Source organism: Felis catus, chromosome A2 (assembly GCF_018350175.1).
Source record: "Felis catus isolate Fca126 chromosome A2, F.catus_Fca126_mat1.0, whole genome shotgun sequence".
Taxonomy (NCBI): Eukaryota; Metazoa; Chordata; class Mammalia; order Carnivora; family Felidae; genus Felis; species Felis catus.
In genome coordinates, this window is record NC_058369.1 from 18158804 (window position 1) to 18177205 (window position 18402).

Genomic DNA, 18402 nt, shown 5'->3' on the forward strand with positions numbered 1-18402 from the left:
GCAAGTCAAATGAGTTTTGTGGTTTCCCAGCGCATATAAAAGTTATGTGTACACTGTACTATAAAGTGCAATAGCGTTGTGTCTATAAAACAATGTAAAAACCTTAATTAAGTATTTTAAGGCTAAAAAATGCTATTACCTGAGTTTTCAGCAAGTTGTAATCACAGATCACCATAACAAGTATAATAATAATGAAAAAGTTTAAAATACTGCAAGAGTTACCAAAAAGTGACACAGAGACACGAAGTGAGCAAATACTGTTGGAAAAATGGTGCCGACAGACTTGCCTGACCCATGGTTGCCACAAACCTTCAATTTGTAAAAAATGCAGTATCTGCGAAGGACAATAAAATGAGGTATGCCTGTATTTTAAGTATTTCCCCTTGTTTTTACTTCATCCTCATAAATTACTTTTAACGGGTAAATATCACACCATCATATTGAGCCATAATTTGCTCAGACTTTTCCTGATGGGCATTTAGGTGAATACTTATATGTGTGACAGTTCTTGTGAACTGGTTATACTGCTGTGAACATTTTTGTGAATGTGGCCTTTGTGTCTGTTGGGCCTTGGCAAGAGCCTGGGCTGGTGGTCAGATGGTTGGGCTCTGTTCCCTTTTCTGCCATTTAATATAATGTGACCTTGGGTAAGTTCCTCAACATCTTTAAGCTTCAGTTTTCTCATCTGTAAAATAATGATAATACCTCCTTCACAGTATTAAATGAGATAATGCACATAAAGTGCCGGGCACGTGAATATTCGAACATGAATGTTCAAACAGATGTCATGGTGGAGGCAGGGCAAGCGCAGAAAAATGGGAATGTTACTTTCACATATTTGCTATGGTTCCTCAGAACATATTCTTAGGATTGTGTGTTTTGAGTCATAGGGTAAAAGCCACATTGAGGAAGGTTCTGGGTGACATATTGCTGATGATGCCTCTGAGTATGCGTGTGGTAGTTAGATCATGTACTTTGGATTCTTTTGCCTTCATCCAGAACCTCTGGTTCTCTTCTCCAGGAGCCCACTGATAAGAAAAGTAAAAATAACACAAAATGAATTTTGAATTGGGACCAGGAAAAGAATGTAGGGGAATATAGCTTGTTATTCCTACCTTTCTGTTTGACTGCAGTGTTTGGTCTTGGGCCTGCATTGACAGCACTACTTAATGAAGTGCTCAGTTGATTTAGGGTTCTTATTATTGGGGTATCTCCTTATTTGTGCTTTGTCCCACCCCCAGCCCCCTGCCAGCTTTAAAAATTTTGTCTTTGCCCCTACTGCTCTAGGAAAAATTTGAATGATTAGATTTCTCTGTCCAAAAGAGGGAAGACCTGTAGGAAAGATTTGAGAAAGGTACAGAGTGAGATACAGGAAGCTTTTCATCTTGCTCTTCCTAAAATGTGTCTGCCCTGTGGCTTGATTACTCAAATTGACATGAATTGTCAGATTTGAAGCTTATGTTTTGTTCCCTTTTCTTTGAACTGTCACAAACCTGTATACACATGAAATGGTTTTACTGTGAAAACCACAAGCTATCAACCATAAATAGAGAAAAATACAGGGAGGATGAACAAAAGTTGGTTTGGAGATTTTAAGAGAACAGAGCTGTTCTTATAATCATGAACAAAGAGTGGCCTCTATCTGGGAAAGTTGCTCTTTTTCACTAGCAGTTTCTTTCCTGGTACACACTCTACTCACTCTCATTTCTTTTATCCGTTATTTTAGGCTCTCACCATCATTTTCCAGAGTTGGTAGATAGCCTTGCCTTCTTTTACAAGAAATAACTTTAATGCCATCAAACTTAGCTTCCTGGATTCTCTGTCTTAATTGATGATACCACCATCCACCAAGCTGGAAGCTGAGAATTTACCCTTGACTCCCTTCTCCCACGAAGCCCTCCTTGATCCCCAGGCAGAGTTGGATATCCTGTCTCTCTACCACTGTGTGCACATTTCTTGCTATGTACTTATGGTGATTAGAAATTGTAAGCCAGGGCTTAAATTCTTTGAGAGTTGCTTGTTGTTGATCTGACTGTCTAAGCAGGTCAATAAATGCAAAAGTTGAGGATTTAACCCCAAAGCTCTACTTCTGTGTGCTCCCATTGGTAGATAGAAGGCATGCTTGTTAGAGGACTTCCATGAAGCCAGGTGAATTCTAAGCAGAGATCATATATACCTAGTAGATGTATGGTTCCCAGCTTGGGGTGCATCTCGGAATTAGTTCTGTCAGTTCTGATTCAAAAGCCTGAACTTCATGCAGGTGTAATAAAACAGAATCTTCAGACACAAAGTGAGGTATTACATATTATATTGATGTGGAGAATTCATGTGGAAGTACAAAAAAATTGTGAAACAATTCAGGTTATTGAAGTGATGAGGAAAGAGTTGTGTCCTTTCTTTGGCTGCTGAAAGGATGTGTCCAGTGTTCAGAGTGTACTGATTTCATAACTAGAGTGGGAGTAGGGTAAAGACACCCAACTATACTGGCAAGTTGGATAGGTTACCTGTAATATTTTTGATGTCTAAACGTACTTCTTATGCCATTAGTTATCAAGATAAAAGTGTGTTCTTATCTCCATGTTGATAACGAGTAGCTACAAAAATGACTAATAATATCTGCAATCATAAACACAATGTGAATGTTTTAAAAGTTTTCAATTTTATGACGTAGACTATGTCATCTTTTTTGCCAGTATTTTAACATTGGCTTCTGCTGCAAGATGGCTCACTGCCCTCACATACCTTTGTACCCCCTCCGTTTGTTTTTGTTTGTTTGGTATTCAAATGTCTGTAGCAGTTTTATGTGCAGTAGCCAAAAACTGGAAACAACTCAAATATCCACAAACAGATGAATGAACAAATAGTGGCATTCCCATAGAACAACATACTTCTTCTCTGTGGTATAAAAAGAGTGAATGGTTCATCATTGATAAATCCCAAAAAAGTATGCTGCATGAGGGAAACCCAGGGGGTAAAAAGAGTAAATATTTTATGATTCTGATCATATAAAGTTTTAGAAAATGCAAACTCATTGTGAAGGAAAGTAAATCAGTGGTTGCCTATAGAGTTGGGGGGGAAGGGAGAAGGATTATGAAGAGCATGATGTAAATTTAGGGGTGGTTTTCTCTTTTGAAATATCAGGAAAATGAAAGTAAAGGCATTTTGTTATGGAAAATGCATAACAAAGGCATTTGTTATGAGTTATAAACTCATAACAGAACAGGTTGAGGGGTGGTATGTGGGGACATTGCACACAGGAGCCAATTTGTCCAGCAGATCTTTGAAGAGACTGGGCTCTCATTTGACTGACAAAGGCTGGAAGAGATAAGTGAGCTGGGAATGAGGGGATTAATTAATTAAAAGTTTCTGTGTAGGACAGTCAGCCCTGCCCCCACTTGGTTTCAGGACAAAATAATCTGCCTATTTTTAAGAAATAGAATAACCTGGGGAGAAATAGGGCCCTTAGAGTGTGAGGTTGGATGACCTTATTGGTCAGTTTGGAGGTTCTTGAGTCTTGTGTATTAGCTGCCTCTGATTAAGCACCCTTAAAGAAAAGCCTGTCAGTTGACACATTCTGTCTGTGTACACAGAATTAGGATTTGCTTTCCTGACCACCCCCCTTTTTAAATTTAATATTCATATAAAATTAACCATTTTATATTTCATTTCATTTTATCTTACGTTATTTTAATTTTAAGAAAACATGAGTGGGGGAGGGGCAGAGAGGGGGAGAGAGAGAATCCCAAGCAGGTTCCGCACTAACAGAGTGGGGCTTGAACTCACAAACTCAGATGTGATCTGAGCTGAAATCAAGAGTCAGATGCTTAACTGAACCACCCAGGTACCCCTAAAATTAACCATTCAAATTCAAATTCAGTGACTTTTAGTACATTCACAGTGTGCAACCATAATCTCTACTTCTGAAACATTTTCCTTACCCAGAAGGAAACTTGGTATCCATTAAGTAGTTATTTTCTGCTCCCCCCAGCCCTCAGCAACCACTAATCTGCTTTTTGTTTCTGTGGATTGACCTATTCTGTATGTGTCATATAAATGGGATCATGCAATATGTGACCTTTTGTGTCTGGTTGCTTTCACTTAGCATGATGTTTTAGAGGTTCATCCAAGTTGTAGCATGTATCACGACTTCATTCCTTTTTCTGGGAACCTTTCATTTTTTACCGTGAATAGCTAACCAAGGATCACCAGACATTTGAGGAAAACATGCAAAATAGAAGAGAAACAGGAAAATTGACCTTAGGTGAAGCAGACCACTAGATGATTTTGCTTGTTTATAAAAGTGCACTATTTAGTATTCTCCAGGATATTCAAGAAGATGTGGCATCCATGAAACAATCAGAGATGCCATCTGGAAGAAACTGTCGAAATAAAAAAGCTTGTGGAGATGAATTATGGGTTTGCCAAGTTAAAATATATTCCGTAGATCAGAAGATAAAATCAAGAGAAAAATCTCAATATAAAGCCAAAATACAGGCAAAAATTGTATGCAGAAAAAAAAGAGACATGGAGGATCAATCCAGAGATCTATCATCTACCAGAATTTCTGGGAAATGAGGACGAAAAATTAAAAGAAGGGATATTTCAAAGTATAAGAAGAAAATATCCAGAATCTACAGAGAGGAGCCTATTGAAAGGGTCTACCCTTTGCCCAGAAGGATAAAGGCCCACCTGCTACAATTGTCACTATGAAGTTTCAGAGAAGAATAGATAGAAAACCTGAAAGTTTCCGTGAAGGTACACTGGGTCTTCTGAAAAAAATGGGAATTAGATATGTCATCAACAACAGTGACAACCAGAAGACAGTGGAACAGCAGTCTTCCTTCCAAGTCCTGAGGGAAAATCGTTTTGAACCTAGAGTTCTGTCATTGCAAAATAAGCTTGTTTTCAGAAGTGCGAGGACTCCCAAAATTTCCTTTCCTTGTACCTTTTCTGAAGCAGTTACTTGCAGATGAAAATCAAAAAGAGGAAAGTAAAGAATTCAAGAAATGGTTGAACTAATAACCTAGTTGTCCAATGAAAATTTTCATGTTACTTATACAACAACCCTGGAAAGCAGTCAGCCCAAATTTGAACAGTTTTGGTGGGATCCAAGAAAAATTTATTCGAGAATAGGAATGGGTAGATTTCAAGCAATAGATAAAATGAAAAAGCTGGAAGATAGTTGGAATATGGTAAAGAGACCATAGGGCTCTTTACAAGGGACAAGGGAACTAGAATCCCTATGCAAAGCCGAAAAACTACATGCAAAAAATTATAAGCCAAATATAAAGCAAACACATATATGGCACAAGTATAAGTAAATGGTGGTGACTGAATAAAAATAATGTATTTGTGCCTAATGTATGGATATCCTTCTTTGGCCCAAGGACAGTGACATTGGAAGCACAAACAAGAAAATGCAATTCGGGTCCTGTAAACAATATTTTAAAGTTAACAAAGGTAACTGATAGAACTGATAGTAATATAAATATAAAAAGGTTGGGGTTTGGAAGGGGAAGGTAGGGAGTGGTATAAGTAAACTAAATCTGCTAGAGAATTGTGGGCACACTTAGCGAGGTTGGTGACAACCAGAAGAAATGGTAGAGATTTCTCCTGTATTGGAAGACTGGGAGGCTAGGGAGGGATGGGGTGGTGGGTATTGATCCTTTTCATCAAAGTGCTCTTTATGAACCATTTGATTTATTTTGTTCATTGTTCATTGGTGATTGGGGTAGGTTAAGAATTTGTTGATTCCCAATAAACAAGTGTTTTCTGAGTGTCTTCTGTTGTTTTAACTTTTAGATGCTGAATGATGGGGAAAAAATAGTTTGACCTATACCATAAAATAATTTTAAGATCTCTTTGCCTTTAGTTTCTGCCACCTCTTTTTTTTTTTTTTAATTTTTTTTTCAGCGTTTAATTATTTGTGGGACAGAGAGAGACAGAGCATGAACGGGGGAGGGGCAGAGAGAGAGGGAGACACAGAATCGGAAACAGGCTCCAGGCTCTGAGCCATCAGCCCAGAGCCCGAAGCGGGGCTCGAACTCACGGACCGCGAGATCGTGACCTGGCTGAAGTCGGACGCTTAACCGACTGCGCCACCCAGACGCCCCTGCCACCTCTTTTTTTAAAGTGGTGAGAGAGGAGATATAAATAAATCCTTTTCTACTTTTGTTTCATATTTTCTGGTATATCCACTAAAAGTTCCACTTTGATTATCTTGGTCTTTTGAAAAACTTAAAGTAGCTTCTCCAGACTCCAATCTGAACTCCTTCCTGTTGCCCCTCTCCCTAACCCATATGTTTGATTTTTGCCTTCTCAAACCTCCTGTGAGCCTCTCTGCCTTTCAGAACCCTCTGCAACTCTCAGAAGACCTCTTACATTTTGTTTGTTTGTTTGTTTGTTTGTTTGTTTTTAACCTTCCTCAGAGGAGCTATATTTGGCCTTTCCCTGCCTCTTTCAAGCCCATGAAGGCTTGAAAGCTCTTGGTGCCTCTCTGGCTTCTGGAGGAGAATGGGTATGAGGTGACAGAAGGAAGCGTTAGCATGTAGGACCTAGTACTGGCACTGCTGTTGTTCCAGGTGCTTGGGTATGGCAGAGAAGGAAATTGTTATAAATCTCTGCCCTCAAGGAGCTTCCTTTCTGGCAGAGTTGTTCTTTCTTCCTTTCTTCTTTTCTTTTTTTCTTTCTAGAGAGAGCATGTATGGCTGCAAGCATGGGGGAGGAGCAGAAAGAGAATCTTAAGCAGGCTTTGCACACTGCATGGAGCCTGACATGGCAGGTCCTACGACCCTGGGATCATAACCTGAGCCGAATTCAAGAGTCAGACACTTAACAGACTGAGCCACCCAGGCACTCCTTGATGGAGTTTTATATAAACAGAAGGGTTATAAAAATAGCATTATATGTTTTGAGCATAGCTAAGGCCAGCAATCTGTAGCTCTGTCTTTGAAATATGCTCTTGGACTTTGTGGCTTTGTCAGTAAGATATGCTAGCCTCTGAGGTATCCTGTAGAGAAGAGGGGGGATCTGAATGGTACTGCCCAGATAGTATTTGGTATTACCTCTTACTTGCCTCCTCACAGTAGCAGTAGCTACAAGAGGAAGAGCATTATTTGAAATCATTTTTGGATAAGATGGGCTTTGGCTGCAGAAACATGGTAAAAGATTTGGATTTTAATCCTACTAGGTGCAATTCATTGGATGTCAGCTCCCGTCTGCCTTTTTTTTTTTTTTTTTTTTTTTTTTTTTTTGGCTTTGGTTACTGGATATGACCTTGGTTTGTAAAAATGGTGATCATCCTGCTTATATGGAACCCCCTGGAAAACACAGAATTCTGGTAGGGGCTCAACCAGCCTTTTGTACTAAGTACTTCCCAGAGGTTTTCTATTAAAATGCACACCCTAAAAGATAGTCTGGCTGGGTTTACTCCATGATAATGTAGCTGGTGGGGGATAGATGAGGTACAGATAGAGTGGACCTGGCCATGAGTTGATGTTGGAGCTGGGTGATGGATGCATGGGTCTCATCATGTTCTTCACTTTGTAGATGCTTGAAATTTTTCATAATAAAAAAGTATCCTTATGGTCAAGGATGATGACTTTCATATTTTTGCTTTATTGTGTTTTGTGTAAATAACTTTATTTGGGGAGGTTGTTGGGTTTTTTGGTATTTTAATGATCAGAGACAGCACTGAGTTAAGATTAGACTGGAGAGAAATCTTCACATTTAATCAGATTTTTAAAGCATGAATAATGTGGGTGCCTCAGTTGCTAGTGTGCCCTCCCTCCGTGGAGACCTGTAAAGAAAAAGTGAAAGGAAGCCAAGTTATGATCAGGTGCCAGAGAGCTGACCTTCTAGAAGCTGAGAATATGTAGATGTGAAGTCTGGGAGAATGAAGGCCCACCCACTTAAATTTGATTGTAGGGGTGAGCCTCGCCTAAGGTAGCTGGGACCTCGCTGCCACCACCACTGCTGCTGATTTTGTCCCATTCTAGTAGGCCGATGTTCACCTACTCCTTTGTCTCTGTGCTTTAACCTTGTTTCTTCCTCTTATTCCTTTAGTACCTTCTCGCCTCACCCCCCACCCTCCAAGACCTGAATTCATCCATCTTGATCTCCTTAGGCTAGCTTTCCTTTATCATGTCCCTTTCTATCCTGGCCCAGAAGCTCACCCACAATTCACTCCTTTCCTTCATCTCTGCTGTTTAGTGAATGACCACTAGTGTTTGTTAACAAATGTGATTGGACTACGAAGTGGCTTAACACAGGCTGAGGCATGGAGACCCATTCGTGTAGCCTTAAAAAATTTCAGGCAGTTGGCAAGTAAGAATTCTAAATAAAAATTGAAACTACCACCTGTATTTTTTCAGGCCGTTGATGCTCACTGCCATCAGCTGCATCCTCCCTATGGCACTGGTAAGTGTGGGAAGGGATGGTGACAGTTTTGGTGGGCTGCTGGATTTCTTTTTTCTGGGGGAAAAAAATCTGTTTGCGAGCTGTGTTATTAACTCGTCCCTGAGGGCTGGACAGCTTGAATCAACTGTAGGAGACTAAAAAGAGGAAGAAGCAACTGACCATGTTCGTGGGTTTCCTTGGAGAACTGTTGTCAAGAGCAGAGGCTATTCACTATGTGCCTTGATCCTTATATAAAATTAACATATGCATTATTTTTGAATAATAAACATATACGATCCAAGTGCTCTGGGATGTCAAGTAGTAACTGTTAAATTTCCTGAAAGTCTTAAAACATTTTCCCCAAAGATGGATGTTGGCTGTGTTAGAAAGGGTCTAGAATGTTGTATGTACTTACCATTTCCTTCAGTAGCTCTGGTATTTTAAGTTCTTTGTGGTCAGGAGATTAAGAAGAGGTAGGCTCAGGGACCTGTGATATAAAAAATCATTTTGCCACAGTCAGCTTTCTGCGTAGGGACCTAACGGAGAAAATATACAGCAGTAAATTTGAAATACAGGGTGGGGCAGCAAGTCAGAATTGCTGAAGTATAAGCCGATAACCAAATTGCTGCTGCTGTTGCCTTATCTAAGGTCTTGAAATCCTGCTGCTGTCTCCTTGTAATGAGTGGGTTGGAGGCCACGAGATTCAGAGGTTTTATCAAGGTGTTCTCCACTCTAACTGACAGTTTGATGTTTACACTATTTCATTTCTCTAGTCTCTGAAGCCCTTAGAACATGGAAGAAAGTGTCTCCAGAATATCTACTGAAATGCAGAGGTTGTGGACTTGTGTACTACTGTTAACCAGTGAGGACCTCCTTGATGGCAACAGAGGCTAAAGCATTCTTGTACACTTTATTACATCTCTGAGAAAATCTTAGCATCATTGCCCAAATTCTGGATTTCCCACTGGTTCCCACTCCCTACCCCCCAAGTCCTCCTTATGAAGTAGGGATAGAATTGTGTAGCACACTTACTATATTGTTTATAAGAGACAGAAAGGAGAACTTGACTCCCAGCAGCTGTCTACTCCTTTGGATATCTATGCACAAGTGGTAACTACTGGACATGTTTTGAGGACCTGTATCAGGGAAATATCTTTTAAGCGTCTGTCCCAAACATAGATTATAGAAGATGACAGAAGGTTTTTGTCTGCAACCTTTGGGATATATTGATGACCAGCAGTAAAGTCCTTTCTGGCATGCATGTAGCTAAGGGTTTTCTGGAATAAAGATATGGAAACCACTTGAGGGTTTGAGGATTGTAAATGGAATGCAAAACCAAGCAAGATTGGATTGGCAGTGCAGAGCAGTGGTTAGGGTAAATGACAACAGAGGGCAATCCCACAGTTTTTTTCAATCTAGAAGGAAAGCTCCTTAGAGGCTCCTGACCCTAGGAACTGGTCAGGTTTGAGGATACAGGGAAAGAGGGAAAAAGGGCAGGGAAGATAGGCTGCTCTTGGCTTCTGCTCTTACCTTATCTTTAACTCTGTAAAAGCCTTCTCTGGGCCACCAGAGACTCTAGGGAACCCTTCAGTCTTTGATGAACTTTATACCACTACTTGCCCTCCCTTCCCCACCTTGATCAGTCACATCCCTTCCCCAGCTCCCAGGAAAAATAAGAGTTCTTATCTTTGGGGCTTATGTTCACACTGACCAAGGCTTTTAGACATGACTGTGATAACCCAAAGACAGGCTTGAGAGTTGTGCTTTGTGGAACAGCAACATTTAAGGAGCCAAAAGACTAGGAGCAGAGCATCTAGTGGAACACTAAGAAAGCTTGGTCTGGGAGGTCGAGAGAGAGCCAGAGAGCATTATAAAGTTAACTAGCATTATAGACCTGTATGGAAGTTGTATCTATTTATGCTGAAATTCACATTGTATGATCAGTTAACCTTTAGTCAAAACTATGTTAAAACTCTGAAGGAGGATTTTTCGAAAGGTCAGAGTGACTAATGCAGTAGCTTAAAGGTCAGCCTTTTGTTTATTGTAACATTTGTTTATGCAAGTTATTGCCATTATGTTAAATAAATTGGGCAAACTTTTCCGTCCTGACTTCTATTATGAAAAATTAAAACATACAAAGAAGTTTAAGGAATTATATAGTGGACATCCATATACCTGTGATCAAGATTATACAGTTGCTAACCTTTTGCTACGTTTGTTTTGTTATATATCTAGCCATTGACCAATTTTATTTTTATACAGCTTTATTGAAGGATTATTTACATTCCATTAAATTCACCCATTGTAAAGTGTACCATTAGAAGAATTTTAGTAAATTTATACAACTATGTAACCATCACCACAATCTGAGTTATAGAATTATTTTCATCATCTGGAAAGTTCCCATGTGTTGGTTAGTAGTCAGTCCCTGCTCACAGCCCCAGGCAACTAGTGATCATCTTTCTGTATGTATGGTTTTACCTTTTTTTTTTTTAGAAATTTCGTATCAAAGGAATTATACAATATGTAGTCTTTTGTGTCCAGCTTCTTTCACTGAGCATAATGTTTTTGAGGTTCACCCATGTCATATTACATGTCAGTAGTGCTTTCCTTTTTATTGCTGAATTTTCGGTTGTATGGATATATTACATTTTTTTTATCCATTCATTCATCAGTTGTGGACATTGGGTTGTTTCCAGTTTGAAGCTATTCTGAAATATGCTGCCATGACCATTCATGTCCAGGGCTTTAAATGGACATATGCTTTCATTTTTCTCGGATAGATATCTGGGAGTGGGATTGTTAGGTTGTAATATGTGTGTTTAACGTTTTAAGAAACTGCCAAACTGTTTTCTGAGGTGACTGCTATTTTACATTGCTGCCAGCATTCTGTAGGGGTTCCAGTTTCTCCACATTCTTGCTAGCTCTTGGTATTGACAGTCATTTGGATTATATTCATTCTAGTGAGTGTGAAGTGGTATCTTGTGGTTTCAATTTGCATTTCCCTTATGACTAATGATATCGAAGATCTTTTCTTTTGCTTATTTACTGTTCATACATTTTTGGGGTGAAGTGTTCAAATCTTTCATCCATTTTTAAAAATTAGGTTGTCTTCTTGAGTTGCATGTGTTCTTTATAGATTCTGAATTAAATCCTTTATCAGATACATGATTTGTAATTATTTTCCCTCTGTGGCTTATCTCTTCCATTTTCTTAATGTCTTTGAAGAGTAAAAGTTTAATTCTGATGAAGTTCAGTTTATCAATGTGCTTTCATTGTCTTATGTAAGAAATCTTTGCCTAAGCCAAGGTTGCAAAGATTTTCTTGTAGAAGTTTTTTAGTTTTTAGTTTTACATTTAAATCTGTGAACTATTTTGAGTTAATTTTTGTGTGATATGAAGTGTCCAAGTTCTGTTTTGTTTTTGCATAATGATGTTCAGTTATTCCAGAACCATCTGTTGAATGTTTCCTCTCTTGAATTCCTTAGCACCTTTGTTTAAAATTAACCATAAATGTCTGAGTTTACTTCTGAATTTTATTCTGTTGTATTGATCTTTATGTCTGTTTTTAAGCCTGTATGTACCCTCCTGCCTTGATTACTATAGCTTTATAGTAAGTGTTAGAGTCAGATGGCATAAGTCCTCCAACTTTGCTCTTCTCTTTCAAGATTGCTTTGGATATTCTGGGTCATTTCCATGTCCATGGATTTTAGGATCAACTGTTAATGTGTGCCTCTTGCCCCCCACCCCCGAAAAAACCCTGCTTTGATTTTGATTAATTTTGATTGTCTTCAGTCTGTAGCTATGTTGTTCAGTATGGTGACTATGAACACATGTAGCCATTGAGATTTGAAATGTGACCATTTTGAATTGGTATATGCTATGATTGTAAAATATAAGTGTACTTTTCGGGCACCTATGTGGCTCGGTTGAGTGTCTGACATCGGCTCAGGTCATAATCTCGCGGTTTGTAAATTCGAACCCCATATCGAGTTCATCGCTCTCAGTGCAGAGTCCACTTCAGATCCTCTGTCCCCCCCTCTCTCTCTGCCCCTCCCCGGCTCATGCTTTCTAAAAAATGAATAAATAAATAAAACATTTAAAAATAAAATAAAAGTGTACTTTGAAGATTCATATAAAAAAAGGATGTAAGGGGCGCCTGGGTGGCTCAGTTGGTTGGGTGGCCAACTCTTGATTTCAGCTCAAGTCTTAATCTAATGGTTCATGAGATCAAGCCCCGTATTAGACTCTGTGCTGACAACATGGAGCCTGATTGGGATTCTGTCTCTGTCTTTCTCTGCCCCCCCCCCCCCCCCACGTGCATGCTCACACGCTAGCTCTCTCTCAAAATAAATAAACTTAAAGAAAAAAGATGTAAAATAAAATAGTTCTTGAATAATTTTTGTGGATTACCTGTTGAAATAATATTTCAGATATATTGGTCTAAATATATTACTAAAATACATTTCACCTGTTTAAAATTTTAGTTTTCATTTGTTTGCTGCTGTATAGAAATACATTTGATTTTTGTATATTGACTTTGTGTTTTGTTATCTCATAATTCATTTATTCTAGTAGTAGTTTTTGCATATTAGGATATTCTGAGTAAACAATCAATTTTATCTAAGAATAGAGACAGATTTGCTTCTTTTTCCAATCTTTATTTAATGTCTTTTTTTTCTTTTCTCTTTGCCTTATTGCCCTGGCTAGGGCCTCCAGTATAATGTTAAATGGTCAGGATGGTCATCTGTGCCATTTTCTTGATCTTAGCATTCAGTATAATGTTTTTCATAGGTGCCCTATATCAGATTCAGGCAGTTCACTTTTTCTCCCTCACCTCTCGGATAATTCACTTTTTGTCCTGATTTGCTGCATATTTGTATCTTGAATGAATTTTGTCAAATGGGTTTCTGTGTCTGAAATGATCATTTTTCCACCTTTATTTTGTTAATGAATTACAATAGTTTTCACATGTTCAATCAGCTTTCCATTCCTGGGATAAACCTCACTTCATTATCATATATTGTCCTTTTTCTATATTGCTGGATTTAATTTGCTAAAATATTTGGATTGATTTTTGTGTTTATGTTCATAAGGGATACTGGTCTGTAATTTTCTTTCTGTTATATTTTTGTCAGATTTTTATATCAGGGTTATTATGTTAGCTTCATAAAATAAATTGGAAGAAGTGTAACTTCCTTGAGTTTCTAAAAGTAAGATTGGTGTTGATAGAATTCAACAGTAAAAACTTATGGGCATGGGAGTTTTGTGAGAAAATTTTTGATCATAAAGTCAATGTCTGTAGTAGATATAAGAGCTATTCTGTTTATCTTCTCTACTTTGTGTCAGTTTTGCTAAGTATTTTCCAAGAATCTTGTCAATTTCACCTAAGATTTAAATTTATTATCCCTTTTTCACCTGTTATTGGTCATTTGTATTCTCTTTTTCTTAATCTAGCTAAAGTTTTTATCAATTTTATTGATCTATTTTTTTTTCAACTTTTTTTTAATTTATTTTTGGGACAGAGAGAGACAGAGCATGAACAGGGGAGGGTCAGAGAGAGAGGGAGACACAGAATCGGAAACAGGCTCCAGGCTCCGAGCCATCAGCCCAGAGCCTGACGCGGGGCTCGAACTCACGGACTGCAAGATCGTGACCTGGCTGAAGTCGGACGCTTAACCGACTGCGCCACCCAGGCGCCCCTTGATCTATTTTTTTAAGTTTATTTATTTTGAGAGAAAGAGTATGCAAGTGAGGGGGGGGGGGGGGGGGGGGGGGGAAGGAATCCCAAGCAGGCTCTGCCCTGTCAGAGTGAGGCTTGGACTCATGAACTGTGAGATCATGACCTGAGCTGAAATCAAGAATTGGGTGTTTAACTCATTGAGCCACCCAGGCACCCCTTGTTGATTTTTTTGAAGAATCAACTAATGGGGTTTGTTAATTTTCTTTTTAAGTTTTTTAATATTTATTTTGAGAGAGTGAGAGCGAGGGAGGGGCAGAGAGAGGGAGAGAGAAAGAGGAAATCCCAAGCAGCCTCCACGCTGGCAACACAGAGCTTGGCACAGGGCTTGATTGAACTCAAAAACTGTGAGATCGTGACCTGAGCTGAAATCAAGAGTCGGGTGCGTAACTGACTGAGCCACCCAGGCACTCCTGTTAATTTTCAATATTATTTGGTTTGGATTTAATTTATTTCTTGTCTTTTTTTTTCTTTATTATTTTTTTTCTTTTCACTTGCTTTAAGTTTTATCATCTTTTTCTAGTTTCTCAAGAGGGACTTAAGGATTTTTTTTCCTAGTATAAACATTTACAGTTGTAAATTTCTCCCTGGCATCATGTTAGCTGCATCTCACCAAATTCTGTGGTATTTTCATTATTCAGTTCAAGACATTTTCATTTTCTTTCTTTCTTTCTTTCTTTCTTTCTTTCTTTCTTTCTTTCTTTCTTTCTTTCTTTCTTTCTTTTTTTAGTGTTTGTTTATTTTTGAGAGAGAGAGGAGCACACACAAGCAGGAGAGGGGCAGAGATAGAGGGAGACACAGAATCTGAAGCAGACTCCAAGATGGGAGCTGTCAGCGCCTAGCATGACACAGGGCTTCAACCCACAAACTGTAAGATCATGACCTGAGCTGAAGTTGGACACTTAACTGACTGAGCCACCCAGGCGCCCCTCAAAACATTTTCTAATTTCTCTTGTGATTTATTTTTTTTTCTTTCTTTAAAAATTTTTTTTTTTTAATATGTATTTATTTTTGAGACAGAGAGAGACAGAGCATGTGCAGGGGAGGGGCAGAGAGAGAGGGAGACACAGAATCCGAAGCAGGCTCCAGCCTCTGAGCTGTCAGCACAGAGCCCGACGCGGGGCTCAAACTCGTAAATCACGAGATCGTGACCTGAGCAGAAGTCGATGCTCAACCTACTGAGCCACCCAGGCACCCCTCTCTTGTGATTTCTTATTTGACACACCAGTTCTGCTCAGAAGTATGTTCTTTAATTTCCAAATATTTGCTACAGAAAAGGGCATTCTTGGCAGATAACAGTTAGCAAAGTGCATGGGGATGCTAGAATCACTTGGTCTGTTGCTGGACTCCAGGGCACAGTGGTTCTGATGACTTCCACTAAGGGCTTCAGGTTTGTCTTGTCAGTACTGGAAAGCAGTGATGGGTTTTAAGCAGTGTGGGAACTGATCTTGGCAAGATGTAACGGCTCTGTAAGAGCTGTCTTAATACTTTTCAGTCAGGGTTTCAGGAAGGTAATCCTAAAGGTTATGGAGTGGAGGGGTCCAGACAATAGTACTAATAGGTTGCTAATTTCTTGATCAAAACAGTGTAGCAAGGGTTCATCTTGATTCTGCTGGAAGATTCTGTTCTCCACGATTGAAAATAATAGAGAAGAATGGAAGACTCCCCAGTTGTGAAGTATTGACTCTGATAGATTCTGAATAAGTCTTTGATCATTAGACAGTAATGGCATGAAAACTCAGGGAGTTCTTTCCTGCGAGAGTTTAGCTGTTTGTACTCTTTAATGTTTTAATATCCTCCCCACGGTTTGTCCTGGCCCTTTTGTGGAAAATGGCTTAAGTAGTGCCCCTGCCCCCAACACACATCCTTTTCTGCCCCCAAATCACCTGTGGTTGCTTCCTCTGAGATACTGCTGGGGTGTGTATGCAGTCAGTTCTCTCTTGTGACCCCAAATCAGGAATGAAGTAGCCTCACTGCTGAGACTCCTTTTTTTAGCATAAATTCTAGGTCCTCTTCCTCTACCCTTGTGCTGTTTTTGCCAGAGAGCCTTTTGGAACCTGACTTCCCTATAGATTCCCTGGTGTCCATTATAGGGCAAGGTGCAGTCACACTGCATTTTGCTTAAATTGTCTCTGGGTGTCTTCAGGTTTATATTGGATTATTGAGGGAAAGAATCCCTGATTTTCTATGATACACTGTGGACACAATATGGGCCATTTTCACACCCCCATCTGTGACTTAGGGATCACAGTAGCACTTCCTGCAGAAGGCTAGTGGGGGGTGCATACAGCTGACATGTGTGTGTCTACTATCGCGTATATATTGACGTATTCTTGGCTGTTGGCACTGAAAGAATAGATTCCTATCACTCCACTGTCAGTTCCATAAAGTGCTAGATGTATCTTCTCTTCACATAATCTGTTCTCACCAAAACTCAAATCTGCTGGGATATTCTGAGTTGGTCATTAGTGGATTTGCAGTCATTAATAAAATTTGTTTCAACAGAGGGCCAGATTTTCCATAGGTGGGCTGTACCTGGTGTGCTAATTCTGAGGTTTTTTGTTGTTGCTGTTAGTGCTATTCAAATCAAGGGATCAGATGAGGTAGAGTGTTAACATTCTGTTTCTTTTTTTTTTTTTTTTTCAACGTTTTTTATTTATTTTTGGGACAGAGAGAGACAGAGCATGAATGGGGGCGGGGCAGAGAGAGAGGGAGACACAGAATCAGAAGCAGGCTCCAGGCTCCGAGCCATCAGCCCAGAGCCTGATGCGGGGCTCGAACTCACGGACTGCGAGATCGTGACTTGGCTGAAGTCGGACGCTTAACCGACTGCGCCACCCAGGCGCCCCTAACATTCTGTTTCTTAAGGAACGTTGAAGGATTCCATCTTGAAAATCCACAGATTACAGACATGATATCATTTAATAATTGGTGTCATTGAGTGGTCCCCCTGTGTCCAGTAAAGTTCAGGATTCTGTGGATGAGAGACAGCCTGACCCGTGTCTCAGCTTAAAGGCTTCATCTAAGCCATCAATGGTGTGAAAGGGGAGGTGGCTGTTAGACATGGCCAGGACTTCTCTGGCTTTCCCAGATGGTTTCATACCACAGCATGGCAAGACATTTAGAAGTCAGGACAGACGATGGTGTAGGTCTGACTGGGCTCCATTAGGTAAGAGATGATAGAAAAGGCTGTGAGGAGGTCATCAAAAACAGTATCACAGTCAGGTTTTTAAGAAAGTTTGTAGCCAGGAGCTACATTCAAAACCATTATTTAAGTTTAAACTGTATGTTTTGTCTCTGTTTTCATTTTGTGATAGTGGTTTGCTGTGGATAAATAGTTTTGTTATGGCTACAGTGAGGAGAAATGTCAGTTATAATTCAGGAATCCTAGACCTAAAGTCTCCATGGTTCTCAACAAGAAAATACTACAGCAACATGCCTGAGTCTGATGCCTCTTCCCGTGCATGGAAGAGAAGTGGGGACCCCCATCCTTAGTGAAGTGTGCTGTCTTGAGACCTGGGTTTTCTCCAGATGTTCCTGGGTTGCAAGACAGAAAGGCATTCACTCAGTGCACAACCTTTGATACTGATTATGCACTGGGATATACCCTTGCTTAGTAAGTTGCATCTGTCTCCTTTCAGGAGTAACTTGAGCTCTAGGAGCAGGGGTTGCAAGTTGGTCACTGTGTCTCCCCTCTCTGCAGTTCTTATCTGTGGACCAAGCATGTACTACCTTACGGTTCCTTGGTAGCTCCAGTTTAAAGACTCAGTCCAGTGAACAGAGTACTAAGGTTCTGTGTGTTCTCTTAGCTCCCTGGCCTCAAGTGTGCTTCTCGTTTCTCCTTGATTTAGTGGCACCCTCCTGCTCTGCAGTGCTCTCTCTGGGAAGCCTCATCTAGACCTCCAAACACAACCCCATCTTCTGTGGCCCTACCCTTCTCTTGACAACCTCAGGCTGTTCCTTTTTGTAACTAGTCTGCTTCCCCTATTAACAGGATATTGTGGCTATAACATGTACATGCTATCTTACTACTGGCTTATTTAGCTTAATATTAAAATATGTACTTCTTCCTATGTCAAACTTATTTCTGTAACATTCTTTTCAATGACTGCATAGTTCATTGCATGGATATGTCATATATTATTTACCTAGTTCCTTTTTATTAGACATTTAGGTTATTTTTAATTTTTTACTCTTGTAAAACACTGTGGTACACCTGTCCTCTATGATCTCTTCAGAAAAATTTACAGAAGTAGAATTGCTAGC

General features: G+C 39.6%; 1 protein-coding gene across 5 annotated transcripts in view; it reads left to right on the forward strand.

Moving 5' to 3' along the window:
- The window catches only part of ARIH2 (ariadne RBR E3 ubiquitin protein ligase 2), a 50657-nt gene that overhangs the window by 11215 nt on the left and 21040 nt on the right, over positions 1-18402 (forward strand). Inside the window, exon 2 of one of the 5 annotated variants that reach the window (XM_006928748.3) lies at positions 8373-8418. The exons of the other annotated variants lie outside the window; for them this stretch is intronic. Coding sequence (XP_006928810.1) covers positions 8380-8418 — 39 coding nt within the window. The 5' untranslated portion in view covers positions 8373-8379. The remainder of the gene's footprint in view (positions 1-8372; positions 8419-18402) is intronic. 5 annotated transcript variants of the gene reach the window in all.